The sequence below is a fragment of the Carassius gibelio genome, chromosome B10, assembly GCF_023724105.1.
Source record: "Carassius gibelio isolate Cgi1373 ecotype wild population from Czech Republic chromosome B10, carGib1.2-hapl.c, whole genome shotgun sequence".
Lineage (NCBI taxonomy): Eukaryota > Metazoa > Chordata > Actinopteri > Cypriniformes > Cyprinidae > Carassius > Carassius gibelio.
This window is the reverse complement of record NC_068405.1, coordinates 4,842,859-4,864,412: the sequence shown is the minus strand read 5'-3', so window position 1 is coordinate 4,864,412 and position 21,554 is coordinate 4,842,859. Positions and strand designations below refer to the sequence as shown.

Below are 21,554 nucleotides of genomic sequence, written 5' to 3'. Positions count from 1 at the left end.
GGTTTTGTTGCGGGGCCTTTCCTTGCCCTGGTGGAAGTGTCGTCCCATGGCAGGAGTGTTAGGCAAACGCGCAGGGGGTGCCTGGCGTGGGGCCGCCTTCCTAGGAAGACATAACTTGAAGGACTCGTCCTCCTTTTTGTCGTCACACCGTTGTTGCATCAATGCGATGGCGGGGCCGAAGAGAGCCCAGCCGGGCTCAACCAACACGCCCGCGATGCGCCGCTTCTCACTGTCAGGAAGGCCTGACAGGTTAAGCCAGAGCGTGCTCTCCCAACACAGAAAGCGCCATAGAGCGCCTGGAGGCTTGGACGGCCTGCCGAGCGTTACAAAGGACGAGGTCGTTCACCGTGAGGATCTCGTTCCACAAGGGTTGAGAAGGAGTTTCCTTTTCTAGCTGTTGCCCTAATTCGTCCAAAATCTCCGCCTGGTAAGCGGAGAGGAGAGACTACACGTTCAGGGCCCTGACAGCCAAGGCTGAGGACTTGTATGCGGCCAGGAAGAGTTGTTTCCTGGGACCGGGAGTAGATCCCAACACTTTTCCGTCGTAAATATCCCTCTCCTGGTCTGTGGCGCTCTGTGGAGCCGGCCACTCAATGTTGAGGCGAGCGGCCGCTTGCTCACAAACTTCCAGGAGGATGGACTGAGGCAGGGCTGTGTGGCCGCTAGCCTGGAGAACGCCAGAGGGCAGGATGGCCTCCTCGTCCTCTGAGGCCCCGAGAAGGGCCGCATCATCCTCATCGCCGGAACCGGCCGGTCCGTCGGCGAGCATGAGGTTGCCCGTGAAGATGTCCTCTTCGGGGAATGCGGGATTGGGCTGGTCAGCCCAAACAAGTGAGGAGGAACTCCGTGTCCCCCATCTGAGTCAGAAAAACAGAGCTCAGCGCACTGCGTCCCTGCAACTTTAAGACGGCGTCGTAAAAGCTTTCTGGGCAGCATAAGGAAATGACTGCAATTTTCCGGGTTCTCCAAGGCTTCTTGAGCGTGTTTAAGGCCCAAGCAAACCACGCAGAACGGGTGAAGGTCCTTAGCAGCGATTAGCACTCCACACGCGGCCGGGCAGGCCCGTGATAGGCTATTCCCCGGAGAAGCGGTAGGTTTAGAAAGCGACATACCGGAGAAGAAATCTGAAAAATCTGTGGTGGGCAGCTGTGGGAGCAGGTGACAACGACGAGAGCGAAAGGCGGCTCTGAATGCAGAACACAGCAGAAGGATGAGAAGACGACAGTCACGTCTGGCAGAGGCTGATCCATCGATATGTCCTCCTGAAGACACGAAGGTGAGCAGCGTAATCCAACCGAACTGTGTCAATGCAGAGATCGCGAGAAGCGAATGTCAACTGGAGAATAGCAGCGCTGCAGCCATTATTATACACCTAGGTAAGGGGGCGGGCCTTACCTGGCATTGGCTGCGCGCTTCTGTCTGTCTAGCCAGACTTGGTGCAATTGGATGCTTCGGCAGAGGTCAGGTAAGGATGCCCTTCCCATAGGTGACAGAAACCTGATGATTACATTATTTTAAATGAGTCCACCCCCCAAGATTATTGTTATAAACACGAGCCGCGTCTAAAAGGCAAAGGGGGAGGTGTTGCTTCAATTTATAATAACGTTTTCAGGATTTCTCAGAGGGCAGGCTTCAAGTATAACTCGTTTGAAGTAATGGTGCTTCATATAACATTATCCAGAGAAACCAATGTTAATGATAAATCCCCTGTTATGTTTGTACTGGCTACTGTATACAGGCCACCAGGGCACCATACAGACTTTATTAAAGAGTTTGGTGATTTTACATCCGAGTTAGTTCTGGCTGCAGATAAAGTCTTAATAGTTGGTGATTTTAATATCCATGTCGATAATGAAAAAGATGTATTGGGATCAGCATTTATAGATATTCTGAACTCTATTGGTGTTAGACAACATGTTTCAGGACCTACTCATTGTCGAAATCATACTCTAGATTTAATACTGTCACATGGAATTGATGTTGATAGTGTTGAAATTATTCAGCCAAGTGATGATATCTCAGATCATTATTTAGTTCTGTGTAAACTTCATATAGCCAAAATTGTAAATTCTACTTCTTGTTACAAGTATCGAAGAACCATCACTTCTACCACAAAAGACAGCTTTTTAAGTTATCTTCCTGATGTATCCGAATTCCTTAGCATATCCAAAACCTCAGAACAACTTGATGATGTAACAGAAACTATGGACTCTCTCTTTTCTAGCACTTTAAATACAGTTGCTCCTTTACGCTTAAGAAAGGTTAAGGAAAACAGTTTGACACCATGGTATAATGAGCATACTCGCACCCTAAAGAGAGCAGCCCGAAAAATGGAGCGCAGCTGGAGGAAAACAAAACTAGAGGTATTTCGTATTGCTTGGCGGGAAAGTAGCATATCCTACCGAAAAGCATTAAAAACTGCTAGATCTGATTATTTTTCTTCTCTTTTAGAAGAAAACAAACATAACCCCAGGTATTTATTCAATACAGTGGCTAAATTAACGAAAAATAAAGCCTCAACAAGTGTTGACATTTCCCAACACCACAGCAGTAATGACTTTATGAACTACTTTACTTCTAAAATCGATACTATTAGAGATAAAATTGCAACCATTCAGCCGTCAGCTACAGTTTCGCATCAGACAGTGCACTATAGACCCCCTGAGGAACAGTTCCACTCATTCTCTACTATAGGAGAGGAAGAATTGTATAAACTTGTTAAATCATCTAAACTTACAACATGTATGTTAGACCCTATACCATCTAAGCTCTTAAAAGAGGTGCTTCCAGAAGTCATAGGTCCTCTTCTGACTATTATTAATTCCTCATTGTTATTAGGACATGTCCCCAAAACCTTCAAACTGGCTGTTATTAAGCCTCTCATAAAAAAGCCACAACTTGACCCCAGAGAACTAGTTAATTATAGACCAATCTCGAATCTCCCTTTTCTGTCCAAGATACTAGAAAAGGTGGTATCCTCACAATTATATTCCTTCTTAGAGAAAAATGGTATATGTGAGGATTTCCAGTCAGGATTTAGACCGTATCATAGTACTGAAACTGCTCTCCTTAGAGTTACAAATGATCTGCTCTTATCATCTGATTGTGGGTGTATCTCTCTATTAGTTTTATTGGATCTTAGTGCTGCGTTTGACACAATTGACCACAACATTCTTTTGCATAGACTTGAACACTTTGTTGGCATCAGTGGAAGTGCATTAGCATGGTTTAAATCGTACTTATATGACCGCCATCAGTTCGTAGCAGTGAATGAAGATGTATCATATCGATCACAAGTGCAGTATGGAGTACCTCAAGGCTCAGTTCTAGGGCCGCTACTCTTCACGCTTTATATGTTACCCTTGGGAGATATCATCAGGAAACATGGTGTTAGCTTTCACTGTTATGCTGATGATACGCAGCTCTATATTTCCTCGCAGCCCGGTGAAACACACCAATTTGAAAAACTAATGGAATGCATAGTCGATATAAAAAATTGGATGACGAGTAATTTCTTACTGCTAAATTCAGAAAAAACAGAGGTGTTAATCATAGGGCCTAAAAACTCTACTTGTAATAACCTAGAACACTGTCTAAGACTTGATGGTTGCTCTGTCAATTTTTCGTCATCAGTTAGGAACCTAGGTGTGCTACTTGATCGCAATCTTTCCTTAGAAAGCCACGTTTCTAGCATTTGTAAAACTGCATTTTTCCATCTCAAAAATATATCTAAATTACGGCCTATGCTCTCAATGTCAAATGCAGAAATGTTAATCCATGCATTTATGACTTCAAGGTTAGACTACTGTAATGCTTTATTGGGTGGTTGTTCTGCACGCTTGGTAAACAAACTACAGCTAGTCCAAAATGCAGCAGCAAGAGTTCTTACTAGAACCAGGAAGTATGACCATATTAGCCCGGTCCTGTCCACACTGCACTGGCTCCCTATCAAACATCGTATAGATTTTAAAATATTGCTTATTACTTATAAAGCCCTGAATGGTTTAGCACCTCAGTATTTGAATGAGCTCCTTTTACATTATACTCCTCTACGTCCGCTACGTTCTCAAAACTCAGGCAATTTGATAATACCTAGAATATCAAAATCAACTGCGGGCGGCAGATCCTTTTCCTATTTGGCGCCTAAACTCTGGAATAACCTACCTAACATTGTTCGGGAGGCAGACACACTCTTGCAGTTTAAATCTAGATTAAAGACCCATCTCTTTAACCTGGCATACACATAACATACTAATATGCTTTTAATATCCAAATCCGTTAAAGGATTTTTAGGCTGCATTAATTAGGTAAACTGGAACCGGAACACTTCACATAACACCGTACTTTCTACATCATTAGAAGAATGGCATCTACGCTAATATTTGTCTGTTTCTCTCTTGTTCCGAGGTCACCGTGGCCACCAGATCCAGTCTGTGTCCAGATCAGAGGGTCACTGCAGTCACCCGGATCCAGTACGTATCCAGACCAGATGGTGGATCAGCACCTAGAAAGGACCTCTACTGCCCTGAAAGACAGCGGAGACCAGGACAACTAGAGCCCCAGATACAGATCCCCTGTAAAGACCTTGTCTCAGAGGAGCACCAGGACAAGACCACAGGAAACAGATGATTCTTCTGCACAATCTGACTTTGCTGCAGCCTGGAATTGAACTACTGGTTTCGTCTGGTCAGAGGAGAACTGGCCCCTCAACTGAGCCTGGTTTCTCCCAAGGTTTTTTTCTCCATTCTGTCACCGATGGAGTTTCGGTTCCTTGCCGCTGTCGCCTCTGGCTTGCTTAGTTGGGGTCACTTCATCTACAGCGATATCGTTGACTTGATTGCAAATTAAAACAGACACTATTTCAACTGAACAGAGATGACATCAATGAATTCAATGATGAACTGCCTTTAACTATCATTTTGCATTATTGAGACACTGTTTTCCAAATGAATGTTGTTCAGTGCTTTGGCGCAATGTATTTTGTTTAAAGCACTATATAAATAAAGGTGATTGATTGATTGATAGGTGGATCTCGAACACGAGATGATGAAAGAGATTCACTGTAACTATAATTCAACTATAATTCAATACGTAATACTACAGTTGTTGTATAGTTGTAGACCCTGGTATTTGTCCCCGTTTGGAGAAAATGTAGGTACTTCAAAATTACATACATAAATAAACAAAAAAAAAAAGAAAAGATATATATATATATATATATATATATATATATATATATACATATAGATAGAGAGAGAGAGAGAGAGAGAGAGAGAGAGAGAGAGAGAGAGAAACATCAAACTGATTACTAAAAACAAAATTAAAATGGACAGAAACTGAAAGGATGGCTTTGGCATGTTAAAGGTTAAGGACATATAAAAGCATATACACTTGTTCATATTAACGTAAATTTTATCTAATACATTTTCAAAATCAACACACACTTATGCGGAGCACAAAAAATGGTGAGCATTGTTTCGTTTAAAGATGACATCAGATGCCCATTTTCCACAAGTTGATTTGAGTCTTTAGGGTCTTCATGAAAAGTCTATAACATACTTGTAATGTAAAACAACACCCTGTTTACCGTATCAAAAACAGCTCTGTTCACAGCACACTGTTTCAGTGCATGTCTCTTTAAATGCTAATGAGCTCTGCTGACCCCACCCCTCCCTTTAATGGGGTGAGGAGCTGTTCTCATGAGACTGTTTACTTTAGCCGCAGAACTTGCTAATTAACACATTATTGGGAAAGGCGATATGCAAAGCTTAAAAAAAAAAAACAACCTTGTCACTTCTCACTTCTGTAGTTAAATCTGGATCACAAATGATTCGCGTGAAAATAAATGCATTTAAATAATGTCACATCAGGCACCGCATTCCCTTCAAAAACAAACGTTATCCTCTGCTTCTTTCAACGGCTCAGATGTTGGGAGTAAATGATGACTGCTATGTTCATTATTACATCAAATAACAAAATACCTCAATCACTTAGGAGCCATTCTTATCTACATCTACACTGGCATAGAAACAGTGGTGGGCTGAGCTAAGGTATAACACTCGTGTCAATCAAAAGTCTTGGGAGGGGCCTGTCAAAACTACATCACACTGTCAAGAATCTGTGAACAGCTTGATCTGAGAAAGAGCTTATTATTTGTGGTGACTGAAAAAAAAAAACAACTGGGTGGATTTTTATCATTATAGGGTGGTTGTGTACACACACTGCCAACACACATTTATGTTCAAACAACTTGTAAAAGTAAATTTTGCATCTGATGTCCACTTTAAATTTGCTGTAAAATGTGAAGTCTGTGTAAATGCCACCTTATCTCCTAAATGTATGACTGTCCGTCAAAGCTCAAAATGTGTAGTAGAATATGCAGTACATATGCAGCATCTATATATGTGCATACATGCATAAGAAATGTCAGTTATTATCAGAGAATAATAGTGATTAACTGTGAGAGATTTAATTCATTTGAAGGTGTTTTGAGACTATTATATGATCACATACTGTATAACAACTTACTTCCACAGAGCCGATCTTTTTGGAGCGGGGAAGAGGGGACTTCCTGTGGATGTAGATGGGATCTGACACCATGGGGCGGAACATCATAAGAGCTCGATCCGGCTCGTCACGTCGAGCACCACCGGCCTCCTCATCACTGTCATTATGGGATTTCTTCTTAGAGCCTTCATTCTGAGACACATTCAACATTTAAGTGTATTTGAGATGCTGCAAATGAAAACATTCAAAAGTATATATTGTATATAGCAACTCTTTATTGAGATAGAATCTGTCTTTAACTACCAATTCCTCCCAAACCCAGGAAGAGGAAATTAAATACATAGAATAAACACACACACACACAACAGCCATTAATCAGCACAAACCTCCCTGGATGCCGGTCTATATCCAAATCCAGACGGCAGGTTTTTATCTTCTTCACAGCCTTTAGCTCCTGGACTGAAATGAAGCTCCACATGGAAACGATCCTCTGATGAAGGATCCTACAAATCAAAAGCCCTCATTAACACACATCACGTCTGTTCCCAAATGTCATACATGCATATATGAATAAAATAAAAAGCTAATTGTCTTTTCCATAATTAATTGTTAGAGCCTCTAGTTTAGGCAAACCAACTGTTGAGTGGCTTGCAATAAATTCAATTTCTTCCAATACAAAAAAATAAAAATCAAGCACGTCTATGTATGCATGACAGGCCTGTATGAGTTAAGACAAATTTGCTTTATTTCCATTCTCTTAATGTTTTTTAAATCATGTAAATAATTAAGTTAAGTGTCTTAGTATATTTATGAAAGCTGACCTTATAAAATCCTTGGAATAATGTTCTAATATTACAATACAGCACATTCATTTTAAAAGGGAAGTTATAACGTTAGTTTTTCCATGTTCAAAATATGACATTGCATGTGCAGAAAAATCTTTTATACATTTCTTGCACAAATCAGAGGTGAAATGCTCTTAAAAGCATTGCATGTGTGCCGACAGACTGGTACCTTGTTTGGGTCTTCATAGAGCATGATGACTATCTGTGTCATGTAGTTCAGCTCACTGACTATTTTGAGGTAGTCCATGGCTCTCTTCCACTGATCATCTCTGGCCTCCTGAAGATACAGCCACACAAAACCCTTCAAGTAGAACTCAGAACAGCAAAACAACAGCCAGGATATTTCCATGTACTTTATAAAGCTTTAAAAGATGATATTAAGGCATACATCACAGAGGGCTCCATAACGCAAGACAGACAGCAGCGAGTGAACGTGGCTCTCACTGGTGAAGTAAAGTCTGGTCCGCACATGACGTTCTGGAGACATGACACCTCTGGAATATCTGCAGACAGACGATATCAACCCAAACAGCCTTTTGATTTCACCCAAAACCTGAAAGATTTACAATCAAATGCTAATGCATTTCAGGGGTCAAGACATACAGGTTTTGTTATGGGGGTGGTGTTGGCATAGTGCCTTTGGTGTGAGAAACCCAGGTTCGAATCCACTTTGAGACACCAATGTGTCCCTGAGCAAGACACTTAACCCCTAGTTGCTCCAGAGGTGTGCGACATCTGACATATATAGCAATTGTAAGTTGCTTTGGATAAAAGCGTCAGCTAAATGAATAAATGTAAATGTTATGTAAGTATTATGCACCAAAAATAATGGTAATGTCTAACGATTTTCTACCCTGTCTTTGACCATATGAACGAAAGGCTCGGTGCTCTTTCTTTTTTTTTAAGATTTCAAAGTTCATCCTTCAGTTCTTGAACTGTGTATTGGCTTGATTTGTATTGTCCATAAACGATATCTTTCATGAGTGTTGTTTAGTCCAGCTCAAGCATTGAAGCAGACAATGTCTTACACAGGGTGCAGTTTGTTAACAGTGTCATCGTCTTGTGTCCTCTGTAGGTCAGAGCGGATCTTGCGAATAAGAGGTGTACAGTAACCTTTGGCTATGTCCAGTTTCTCAGCTTGAGAAATACCATATTCCTGACAAGAGCAAATAAGGACAATTACAGAAAAACAGTTTAAGATTATAAACAAACTGTACCATGGAAATTTACACAAGTTCATTCAATTGATTTTGACCAAAAGCACATGGAAGGATTAAAAAGGAAAATACAAATGGTCACCTGTGGGATGACGATGTCTGCCAGGGCTTTGGACAGCCGGTAAATTTCCATGGTGTTGTCCAGCTTTAACAAGCTGTTGTGCTGCACGTCATATTTGATGCAGTCGTAGATATCAGGGATCTTGCTGATGTTGTATCGGCCGTTCTTCATCTTGAAATCCTTCTCCAGTTTAGACCACCGACGCAGCATCAGCTCAAGAGTCTCACTGTGGTACAACTGAATATCTATTATAAAAAAAAAAAAGAAGCACCACTCACACAACCACACCATCTGTCAAAAACCCGGGGCCTCCAAATATGTCAGCCAACCTGATGTTAGCATAAGACTCTGTAACTAAATAGCTGCACTTTCAAAGGTTTCTCTGTTAATGTCTACCTGCAGATTTGGGGTCTTCCATTCTCTGGCGGATCTGCAGCGTCAGGCTCTGGATGAGGGAGTACACCTTATCACACGTCTTCACAGGGTTTTTAACCATCTGCATGGACTTCACCAGAGATGTGCCGGAGGTGGGCACCAGCTAGTCCAAAAATAAAACAAAAGCATTCACAGTAAGAGAAAAATTCAGATAATAGGTGGACGAATTTGAGGCAAATTCACAGTTGCATTAATTTTTATGAATTCAGTGGTCTAATGAAAACAATTTTTGAAATTATAGTTCCCAAATGCAGTGATAAACAACAAAGTGACCAATTCTATAAAGAATGTCCTGCAAAAAGTATCTGCCGTCTTTAATCTATTTAGTCCAGATTGTCCCAGACCTTCTCGTAGTCTTCAGGCATGAATTCTCTGTCCTTCTGCAGAATGTCATGAAGTCGTGCTTTGACTTTCTGTTGGCAGCTGCTTAAGGAGTCGCTGTCACTGTCCAGCAGCCCATTCATATTGGCACTCTTTACCATCTGCACCAGGATGGGTGTCAGCTCGCCCTCTAATGCCAGCAGGCCCTGAAGGAACACCAGACATACTCTTACTCCAACTCAAACGTCCAGTCATGCATATGCGAAATAAGAATATTATAAATAGTATTTAAAAGAAATATGTGACTGTGGACCACCAAACCAGTCAGAAGGGTACATTTTTGAATAAATAAGCTTTCCTTGTTGTGTTGATGTATGGTTTGTTAGGAAGACAATATTTGGCCGAGATACAACTATTTGAAAATCTGGAATCTGAGGGTGCAAAAAAAACCGAAAGACTGAGAAAATCAACTTTAAAGCGGTCCAAATGAAGTTCTTAGAAATGCATATTACTAATCAAAAAATAAAAATGTATATATTAACAATAGGAAATCCACAAAACATCTTCACGGAACCTGATCTTTACTTAATAATCTAATGATAAGTAACAACAACTTGCTACTGGGGTTCCTCAAGGCTCAGTGCTTGGACCACTTCTCTTCTCCGTCTACATGACGTCATTAGGATCTGTCATTCAGAAGCATGGCTTTTCTTATCACTGCTACGCTGATGACACTCAACTCTACTTCTCATTCCAGCCTGATGACCCGACGGTAGCTGCTTACTTACTAACTTACTTAACCTTACTAAGACAGAACTGCTGGTGGTTCCAGCTAACCCATCATTTCATCACAACTTCTCTATACAGCTGGGTTCGTCAACCATAACTCCTTCCAGGACAGCGAGAAACCTAGGAGTTGTGATGGATCATCAATTAAGCTTCACAGACCACATTGCTACAACGACCCGGTCCTGCAGATTTTCCTTATACAACATTAGGACCCTTCCTGTCAGAGCAAGCCACCCAACTTCTTGTCCAAGCTCTTGTTCTCTCCAGACTGGACTACTGTAATGCTCTCCTGGCTCTTCCTGCATGTACTGTCAAGCCTCTGCAAATGATCCAGAATGCAGCAGCGAGGGTTGTCTTCAATGAACCAAAAAAAGATCACGTTAACTCCTCTCCTCATCAAATTCAAGGTACTGATGCTTGCCTACAAGACGACCACTGGCACGGCACCAACATACCTAAACTCACTAGTTCAAACTTATGTGCCCCCCAGAAGTTTGCGCTCTGCACGTGAACGACGCCTTGTACCGCCATCCCAAAGAAGTTCAAAAATCACTCTGACGGACCTTTTCCTGGACTGCGCCCAGCTGGTGGAATGACCTCCAAAACTCAATTCGGACAGCGGAGAATTTTTTCATTCTCAAAAAACATCTGAAGACTAATCTTTTTCGCCAGCACTGACCTTTCCTTTTCTTGTCCATCATAAAAAATATAAAATAAAATAAAAACTGGCTACGTGTTCGGTGCTAGACTAACTGAGACTTGTCATGGCACTTGTATACTGTTGTTATTCTCTTGTTGTCTGATTGCTTTGATTGTTCTCATTTGTAAGTCGCTTTGGATAAAAGCGTCTGCTAAATGATTAAATGTAAATGTAATGATTTTTGGCATAAAAGAAGATTTATACAGTGTTTTGTTGGCCATTGTTACAAATATACCTGTGCTACTTATGACTGGTTTTGTGCTCCAGGGTCACATATAATAATAGTATTTAAATATATAATATTATATAATATTTATTATCATTATATTTAAAGGGGGTAATATGATGTTGCTAAAAAGAACATTATTATTTGTATTTGGTGTCATGAAATATGTTTATGTGGTTTAAGATTCAAAAAACATTATTTTCCACAAGGTACATCATTGTTTCTCCTTTATGCCTTGCCTTCTGAAAAACGTTGATTTTTTTACAAAGCTCATCGGTCTGAAAAGCAAGGTGTGCTCTGATTGGCCAGCTATCCAGTGCTTTGTGATTGGCCTAATTCTTCAATCATGTGACAGAAATGTTACGCCCCTCAACAACATAATGTGATGCGTGTTAAATATTTGAACTAGGGCTGTCAAAATAAACTTTAAAGCATTACATTTTTAATAAAATGATGGAATTTAAATATTTAAAACTGTTTATGCTTTTAAGATTAACAGAATAAAAAAAATTTCTGCACCCGCTCTCCAAAACCCTCCTAAACTGCCAAAAAATATATATATTAATTAATTAATTAATTAATTAATTAATCAATCAATCAATCAATCAATCAATCAATTAATTAATTAATTAATTAATTAATTAATTAATTAATTAATTAATTAATCAATCAATCAATCAATTAATTAATTAATTAATTAATTAATTAATTAATTAATTAAAGGAACACATTAGCTATATATATAAAAAATTTACATTTTGAAAAAGAATTTTGGGGGAACACACTATTGTATTCAGTAGAGCTTCTATAGCTGAATCAAATTAGTTTCATCATTGTCAAATTTTGCTGCATGGACACCGTTATTGAACTGAACTAAATCAACACTGAATAAACTAGACTTCAGTGGAAAAATGACACGATCCTCTTCAGTAGAGCGGTTTATAGCTGAACTGAACTTGTATCATAATTGATAAACTTCACTGTTATTGAACTCCTTGATGGCAATCTTGTCTTTTTAGAATATCTTAACATTTGAATGTGTGTTATATTTGAGGAAGCTGGCATCACTGAATCAATTTCCCTGAATCTGCATTGTATTTTTGTATATTTTTTTTGTATATTGTAGTTTTAATAAATGACTTTGATAACACTTAATCTTTTATTACAACCCAATGGAGAAAATAAAGGTGGCCATGCTACTTTAGCAAACGCTGCAGCAGTCATCTGAACGCGTCCTTCATCAGAAGCGTATATCTTCAGGTCATGCCTGTACGTGCTGTGCAGACGGAGAAGGCCACAGCCGGGAAAGCCAGCGTAATCGCCTGAGACCAAGGAGAAAATAAAGAATAGTAAGGAGCACCCTAGTGAAAAATAAATATACTCAAATTTATATGAAATGCATTCATTTCTTTGTGATTTTTTGTATCTGCTAGTCAGTTAAGCGATATATCAGTAAATATATTAATAGATTTTAACTAAACTTAGTATGAAATAAATGTATTTTAAATATATTACTTTTTTACTAGGGCAGACATACTTCAGACAATAATGAGAACAGTGAGTGAGAGTAAAGTACCTTGTCCTCCAGGGTACATACACCTGAAGGCCCGGCCAAGTTCTTCAGCCTGTACCCTGCCTGCTGGAGTCAGCTCTCCTCCCCACTTCAAAACCAGCAGGAGTGATGGATCATCCCTCCGCATGTCTGAACACACACACACACACACGCACACATCCATATCAAATACATCAGCCTTGCATGCACCAACCATGAACAATTCATTAACCATCTGATTTCACATACCACAAAAAAAAAAAAAAAAAAAAAAAAAAAAGCTCTCCCCTCCCTGCTTCCCACTTTTAAATGCCCATTTATTTTACCTTTTCCAAATCTGAGGAGTGTATGACCAAAGACTGAAAAGGATGAGGGTTGGCTTTTGTGACCCTTTAAGTGAGTGGGTTTTGCAAGAAAAATCTGCAATGTGGATTAGACTTTATAATTCTGTTTGAACAAGACTCCACTAAAACAAGCCTCTTTAATTTAATTTCACTGTACTTTATTATCCACATTGTGGAAAATTGTTTCTGGGGTTCACAGTACATCACCAACATATAAAAACATGAGAAAAGCATGCAAGATATAAAAAAAGAAAAGAAAAAAAAAGTAACTTGCATTTGAAGTCATTCTTTCATCATCTAATGTTTTTAATAAAATATAACTGAACTTACACTTACATAAAACCATTTAAGCAAACAGAAAGCCAAAAGAATCCATAAAAAACAATCATAAGCAACCAAAATATACATGCATGACCATCTTTACCTTCCTCTTCACTGGATGTTTTAGGAGAGCCATGTGGGAGATATGTTAACTGAACCTTTCGATTAATGCCAGAGAAATGGCCATACCTGAACAAACAAAATGAGATGTTAGAAATGAGACCGAAATATAGTTGTATATTTGAAAATAAGTGGGCCAAACATGATATGATCAAAAGTGGCATTAATTTGGACTGGATAGCATTACATTATTTTAAACAAGTCTACCCCTCAAGATTACAAGAGTCAAGAGTCAAGAGGCATTTATTTGTCATTTGCATAGTTAACACTGGGGAAAACTGGGCATTGAAATGCTTGTGACGAGGCTCAGACACACAGTGACAATAACAAGACATAAGACATAGACGTACATGGAGAGCCCTGAGATTGAGTGACTACAGTGCCCTTAGACAGAAAGACATAGACAGAGCAGTATATGCAAATAAGTGGAAGTAACAGGTACAATAAAGGTAATCAGTGTTTAGAATATATAGAGTACATAAGAAGTCCTGAGGTAGTATTGTGATTACTGAGGTAGAACGGTGTCTAAAATGTCTTTGTAGTGTGACGTAGAGCTACATGTAGGAAAATTAAAGTGGCAGTGCAGATGCAATAAATAAACTTAAGAGCAGCACAAATTCAGATGTATTCCTGAGTAGAGCAATGTCCAAAAGTCATTGTAGAGTGTCACAGAGAAACATTAAGAAAAAAAAAAAAGTGCAAGGCAAGTACAATGAAGTAAACATAAGAGCAGCATGTATTCCGGTTTTTAGATGGAGGAAAGCTGATTGTAAAGTAGTCTTATGGCTTGAAGATAGAAGCTGTTCTTCAGTCTGGTTGTCCGTGAATGGATGGATCGGAAACGTCTGCCAGATGGCAGTGTGGCAAACAGGTGATGAGCAGGGTGAGTGCGGTCCCTGATGATGCTGCAAGTCTTTCTCAAGCAGCGAGTCTGATAGATGTCCTGTAAGGCTGGGAGTTTATGTCCAATGATGAGCTCTGCTGTTCTCACAACTTGCTGAAGAGCTTTGCGGTCCAAGGAAGAGCAGTTGCCGTACCATACAGTGATGCAGCTGGTCAGAATGCTCTATAGTGCAGCGGTAAAAGTTTGACATGATGTTAGAGGAGATGCCAAACCTCTTCAGTCTCCGCAGGAAGTAGACACGCTGACGGGCTGTTCTCACTATGGTCTCTGAGTGAAGGCTCCAGGAAAGATCCTCAGAGATGTTAATGCCAAGGAACTTGTAGCTCTTAACTGTCTCTACTATCTCTCCGTTGATGTGAATGGGAACGTGACCCTCTCTCTGTGACTTCCTGTAGTCCACAATCATCTCCTTGGTCTTGCTGACGTTTACAGTTATAGACATGAGCTGCGTCCAAAAGGTAAAGGGGAAGGTGTTGCTACAATTTATAAGTAATTTTCAGTTGAAGTAATTGTGCTTCATATAAAATTATCCAGAGAAACCAATGTTAATGATAAATCCCCTGTTATGTTTGTTCTGGCTACTGTATACAGGCCACCAGGGCACCATACAGACTTTATTAAAGAGTTTGGTGATTTTACATCCGAGTTAGTTCTGGCTGCAGATAAAGTTTTTAATTTTTGGGGAATTTAATATTCATGTTGATAATAAAAAAAAAGATGCATTGGGATCAGCATTTATAGACATTCTGAACTCTATTGGGATTAGACAACACGTGTCAGGATCTACTCATTGAAATCATACTCTAGATTTAATACGGTGACTTGGAATTGATGCCAATCATTGATATCCCAGATCATTATTTAGTTTTGTGTAAACTTCACATAGCTAAAACTGTAAATTCTACTCTTTGTTACAAGTATGGTAGAACCATCACTTCTACCACAAAAGCCTGCTTTTTAAGTTATATTCCTGATTTATCTCAATTCCTTAGCATATCCAGAACCTCAGAACGACTTGACGTAACACAAACTATGGACTCTAACTTTTCTAGCATTAAAGATACAGTTACTCCTTTATGGTATAATGAGCATAATCGCACCCTTAAGAGAGCAGCCCAGAAAATAGAGTGCAGCTGGAGGAAACAAGACTAGCGGTCTTTCGTATTGCATGGTGGGAAAGTACACTATCCTATACAAAAGCATTAAAAACTGCTGGATCAGATAATTTTTTGTCTCTTAACCCGAGGTGTTTATTCAATACAGTGGCTAAATTAACAAAAAGTAAAGCCTCAACAGCTGTTGACATTTCCCAACAGCACAGCATTAATGACTTTACAAACTACTTTACTTCTAAAATCGATAGTATTAAATATTAAATTGCAACCATTCAGCCGTCAGCTACAGTATCACATCAGACAGTGCACTATAGACCCCTGAGGAACAGTTCCTCCCATTCTCTACCACAGGAGAGGAAGAATTGTATAAACCTGATAAATCATCTAAACCAACAACATGTATGTTAGACCCTATTCCATCTAAGCTCCTAAAAGAGGTGCTTCCAGAAGTCATAGATCCTCTTCTGACTATTAATTTGTCATTGTCATTAGGATGTCACCAAAACCTTGTCTGTTATCAAGTCTCTCATAAAAAAAAATAAAAAAATTAAAAAAAACACAACTTGACCCCAAAAAACTACTTTATTACAGACCGATCTCGAATCTCCTTTTCTGTCCAAGATACTAGAAAAGGTGGTATCCTCACAATTATATTCCTTCTTTGAGAAAAAATGGTATATGTGAGGATTTCCAGTCAGGATTTAGACCGTATCATAGTACTGAGGCTGCTCTCCTTAGAGTTACAAATGACCTGCTCTTATCTATAACAAGTGCAGTATGGTGTACCTCAAGGCTCAGTACTAGGGCCATTACTCTTCATACTTTAAATGTTACCCTTAGGAGATATCATCAAGAAACACAGTATTAGCTTTCACTATTATGCTGATGATCCTCAGCTCTATATTTCTTTGCGGCCCGGCGAAACACCAATTTGAAAAACTAACAATGCATAGTCGATATAAAAAAACTGGATGACATGTAATTTCTTACAGCTTAATTCTGAAAAAAAAAAAACAGGTGTTAATTATAGACCTAAAAACTCTGCATGTAATAACCTAGAACACTGTCTAAGACTTGATGGTTGCTCTGTCAATTCTTCGTCATCAGTTAGGAACCTAGATGTGCTATTTGATCGCTATCTTTCCTTTGAAATCCATGTTTCCAGCATTTGTAAAACTGAATTTTTCCATCTCAAAATTATATCTAAATTATGGCCTATGCTCTCAATGTCAAATGCAGAAATGTTAAGTTATGCAGTCATGACCTCAAGGTTAGATTATGCTTTATTGGTTGTTTGTTCTGCAGGCTTAATAAACAAACTACAGCTAGTCCAAAATGCAACAGCCAGAGTCCTTACTAGAACCAGGAAGTATTACCATATTAGCCCGGTCCTGTCAACACTGCACTGGCTCCCTATCAAACATTGTATAAATGTTAAAGTGGTCACCTGATGTGATTTCATGTTTTCCTTTCTTTTTGGAATGTTACAAGCTGTTTGTGAATAGATAAGATCTGTAAAGTTGCAAAGACTAAAGTCTCCAACCCAAACAGATATTCTTTATAAAATTTCAGACTCGTCCACGTCCTCCTAAAACACCTTGTTTAAATGCCCCCACATCACGATGTCACAATGTGGGAAGATTTGCATAACACCACCCAAATATTCATGCAAAGAAATAAGGTGTAACTTTGATTCTTTGAAATTATTGTGACCGGTTTCATTGTGAAAGTGAAAATCCTTTGTTAGGACACAGCTGAAAATCAGTGGTTAAGTTGTATTTACAACGCTGTTTCAGAACAGTTCAAACCAAATATTCAGATTTTATGGAGGACTGTTTACTGATCCTGGGAGAGTAGACTACAATGCAGGCTGTTCTTTGCCACTGATGATTCAAACACGAGTTTTGAGCAGAGTAGAGTAGCCCTTGTTGTTTGTCATTTCTCCGATCACAAATGCAGACATGGTTCTATGTTTACATGGCATGATGCAACGCAACGTGTAAAAACACAGTATAAATTATTATAATCCATAATTATTTCCCCACTAGATGCAACAACTGCCTTGTTTGTAATGGGTTTTATTGTTTTTTTCTTGTGGTGCCGGTGTTCTGACCAAGTCACATATCACATTTTGTTGAGTGGCGTAACATTTCCGTCACACGATTGAGGAACTCGAACAATCACAAAGCACTGGATAGCTGGCCAATCAGAGCACACATCGCTTTTCAGACCAATGAGCTTTGTAAAAATCTATGCATTTCAGAAAGTCAGGGGCATAGAGGAGAAACAATAATGTACATTATGTGGAAAATTTGTTTTTTTAACCTTTAACTACATAAACACATTTCATTATACCCAATACACAAAATAATGTTATTTTTGGCAGCATCATATGACCCACTTAAAATCTTGCTCATTACTTATAAAGCCCTGAATGGTTTAGCACCTCAGTGTTTGAACTATAGTCCTCCACGTCTCCACACCCAGAATAAGGTCAGATTATTTTTCTATTTAGTGCCCAAACTCTGTAATAACCTATCTAACATTGAATCAGACACACTGTCAGTTTAAGATTAAAGATTTTCTAGATTAATGACCCATCTCTTTAACCTGGTTTACACATAACTTACTAACACATTTCTAATATTTAAATCCGTTAAAGGATTTTTAGGCTGCATTAATTAGGTAAACCGGAACCGGGAACACTTCCCATAACACCCTATGTACTTGCTACATCATTAGAAGAATGGCATCTACGCTAATATTAGCCTGTTTCTCTCTTGTTCCGAGGTCACCGTGGCCACCAGATCCAGTCTGTATCCAGATCAGAGGGTCACTGCAGTCACCCGGATCCAGTACGTATCCAGACCAGATGGTGGAACAGCACCTAGAAAGGACCTCTACATCCCTGAAAGACAGCGGAGACCAGGACAACTAGAGCCCCAGATACAGATCCCCTGTAAAGACCTTGTCTCAGAGGAGCACCAGGACAAGACCACAGGAAACAGATGATTCTTCTGCACAATCTGACTTTGCTGCAGCCTGGAATTGAACTACTGGTTTCGTCTGGTCAGAGGAGAACTGCCCCCAACTGAGCCTGGTTTCTCCCAAGGATTTTTTCTCCATTCTGTCACCGATGGAGTTTCGGTTCCTTGCCGCTGTCACCTCTGGCTTGCTCACTTCATCTACAGCGATATCATTGACTTGTTGCACAGATACTATTTAAACTAATCTGGGCTGGATGACGATGTCACTGAATTCAGTGATGAATGATCTTTTAACTGAAAATTTTATGTCTAAATTCTTTTTCAGATATTGTTCATTATTGTAGGTCCTCTATGTCCCGCCTGTCTCAAACGCATCGGTTTTCTACAAAGTCCTTCCTTCTGACAAGCACAGTCTGTTTTGATTGGTCAAACACCACAAGCACTCGGCAGAAATGTAACGCCTCTTTCCATAATCTCGAGCTTCATCTTTCAAAATAAATGTAAAGATGTAAAATGTAAAGTTAATAATGTCCATAGTTTTACCATCATTTCAAGCCCGAAAGAGTACCAGTGCCATTATCAGACTGATATTACTTTTCACTAGCATGATCTGAAGATGATTTAAAATTGATCCTACATTTGGTGAGGATCTGATGAAAGCTATAACAATATAAAATTCATAATGGCAGACTAAACCAAAAATAAATGTTGTCATCATTTACCCACCCTTTTCTGCATGCATTTCATTCTCTCAAGGAATAGACTACGAAATCAGATTCAATGGCAGAAGACTATTAATACAATAACTAGGTGCCTAAACAAGTTTGCTGCTTGACTCCTATTAATATACTTACTGGACCCACTTACATTTCAAGGACAGTTTTCAGCTGTTCAAGCTTGGCTTTGCTCTCTTCAATTTCTGAATCATTATTTTGGCCCAGTTCTACCAACAGCTGCCTGGCAATGTCCAACACTTCCTGTCCAATTCAAACAAACAACGCAAATCAGCTAATATTCAAACACATGCTTTAGATATGCATGATGAGTAATATTTGTTACATTAACATTACATCATTTAGTAGACGGTTTTATTCGAAGCGACTTACAAATGAGGACAATAGAAACAATCAAAATCAACAAGAGATCAAAGAAAAGCAAGTGGAAGTCTCTGTTAACTTAACACAGCACATAAGGGTTTTTTAATAATATAACAAATAAAAATAAAACCGTATAAATAAAAATAGAGCAAGCTAGTGTTAGGTCTTTTTTTTTTGCTTTTTGTTAACTGTATAATAAATGAAATAAATCCGATAGAATTCAAAAAGAATAGAGAAGTTTTTTTTTTTTTTTAAGAAAACAAGCAGTTAGTAAATGAATAGAGTGCAACTCTAAAAGAAGCCAGTTTGAATTTTTAAAGAACAAAATTAGAATAGAAAGTGCTAGAGTTAAGCTAAGGGTCAAGTAAAGATGGAAGAGATGGATTTTGTTATTTATTTAAAAAAAATATTTACTTGGAGTTGTTTTGGTTTTTTCAATTTCAGTTTTCCACTTTTGTAACCTTCACATTTTTCAAAGAGGTCAAAAAACCTGAAACACACAACATGACAGATAGTGAGTTTTTAGTTGAGTCGTGTCAATTTTCATATTTTATTTTTGAATTAGCGAGTGTGTATGATGAATCTAGCTCAGCGACAGTAGAGGTGAAAGACCGTACCGCTGATGTCGAACCTCCATTTTCATCTTCTGTTTGGGAGTTCTGTCACCGTGTCGAATCACAGCAATCACACACCTCAACTCCATCCTGAAATCATACCACAGCACTCGAACAGATATTTACTTTGAGCTTATACAGAAATAAAAAGATATAAATTCGCACATCAGCAATATCACACAGTATTAATGTGTTAAAAGAAACCGCTCCACAAAAATGAAACTTCTGTCATTCTTTATTCAGTCTTTCCAAATCCCTATGACTGGCTTTCTTCTGCTCAAGCAATAATTAAATGAATATCCAGTTGGCTGAAATCACCGCAGTGGCAGCACATTGTGACTCTCTTTAACACTTTAACACTTAATGGGTTATTTTACTCAAAACTCATTCACAGGTCCTCTTCGAAGCACAAGACATCTTCAGTGAAACCTGAAGGATTTCAGTCCCCCCATTGAAAATTCATGACACCAAAATTTAAGGATGCATATACTTTATAAAAGTATGGTAAACAGTCCATATGAATCAAAAGGTTTAATCCAAGTTCCTTGAAAAGACACAATCGCTTTATATGATGAAGATCCAATTTAGGCTTTCATTTACATGTAAACATTGATCGAAACACATAGAGCACATCAAATATGGCAAATGGAAGCTCAGATGTGTTTTTGTGTGAAGCACTAGAGCCAATGAGGTTTGTTCTCATGCCTCGAGCAAGTACGATCTGATGTGCTCTGTGCATTATATGTGAACAAAAGCCTGAATGAAATCTGTTCACTACATAAAGTGAACATGTTGACTGATTACAGTTACAATATTTTTATGACCTTTCTGAATCATCAACATTTTGGTGGAATTAACTTTTAATGGAGGGCCAGAAATCTCTCAGGTTTCATTAAAGATGTCTTCATTTGTGTTTCAAAGATGAATAAATGTCTTATGGGTTTGGAACAAGTAATAGAGTAACTGATAACAGAATTTAGATTTTTAGGTGAACTATACCTTTAATAAAAGTACATAAGAGTGTAAGCAAAAACATCCTGCTAACAATTTGTGGTTTTGGTGAAAACGGAAGACATTTGAGACTAATGACGATTTCATTTTTGGAAGAACTAGATTTTAATTTCCGGAAACTAAAAAGATTTCACTAGCTTAGCTACTAATAGCATTGGTAATGTAATGATCACTCTAAGTGTAAAACAGTGCTTGTCTTTGCTTGTCAGGACATACATGGTCCCAGAGGTTGTGGGAACTATGGGAATGTCCTCTGCTTCTAAAGGAATAGACCACGGGATCTGAAACTGTGGAGCCAGCTCTCTCATGATGATATTCCTGGGCAGAAGAAAAACTATAAATCAACTGTTCTACATTAAATATATTCATAATCCTTATCATATAATCA

The 21,554-nt window shown here is 38.8% G+C and overlaps 1 protein-coding gene across 13 annotated transcripts in view; it reads right to left on the bottom strand.

Moving 5' to 3' along the window:
• The window catches only part of ppip5k2 (diphosphoinositol pentakisphosphate kinase 2), a 61,511-nt gene that overhangs the window by 27,892 nt on the left and 12,065 nt on the right, over nucleotides 1–21,554 (bottom strand). For all 13 annotated transcript variants that reach the window (XM_052566722.1, XM_052566723.1, XM_052566728.1 and 10 more), the window contains exons 11-25: nucleotides 21,383–21,484; nucleotides 20,159–20,245; nucleotides 19,956–20,031; nucleotides 19,312–19,421; nucleotides 13,422–13,507; nucleotides 12,678–12,803; nucleotides 12,302–12,423; nucleotides 9,410–9,592; nucleotides 9,027–9,168; nucleotides 8,652–8,875; nucleotides 8,381–8,508; nucleotides 7,741–7,855; nucleotides 7,522–7,629; nucleotides 6,894–7,010; nucleotides 6,529–6,699 (exon numbers count right to left, since the gene is read on the bottom strand). In XM_052566722.1, the coding sequence (XP_052422682.1) occupies nucleotides 6,529–6,699; nucleotides 6,894–7,010; nucleotides 7,522–7,629; nucleotides 7,741–7,855; nucleotides 8,381–8,508; nucleotides 8,652–8,875; nucleotides 9,027–9,168; nucleotides 9,410–9,592; nucleotides 12,302–12,423; nucleotides 12,678–12,803; nucleotides 13,422–13,507; nucleotides 19,312–19,421; nucleotides 19,956–20,031; nucleotides 20,159–20,245; nucleotides 21,383–21,484 (1,897 nt within the window). The remainder of the gene's footprint in view (nucleotides 1–6,528; nucleotides 6,700–6,893; nucleotides 7,011–7,521; nucleotides 7,630–7,740; nucleotides 7,856–8,380; nucleotides 8,509–8,651; nucleotides 8,876–9,026; nucleotides 9,169–9,409; nucleotides 9,593–12,301; nucleotides 12,424–12,677; nucleotides 12,804–13,421; nucleotides 13,508–19,311; nucleotides 19,422–19,955; nucleotides 20,032–20,158; nucleotides 20,246–21,382; nucleotides 21,485–21,554) is intronic.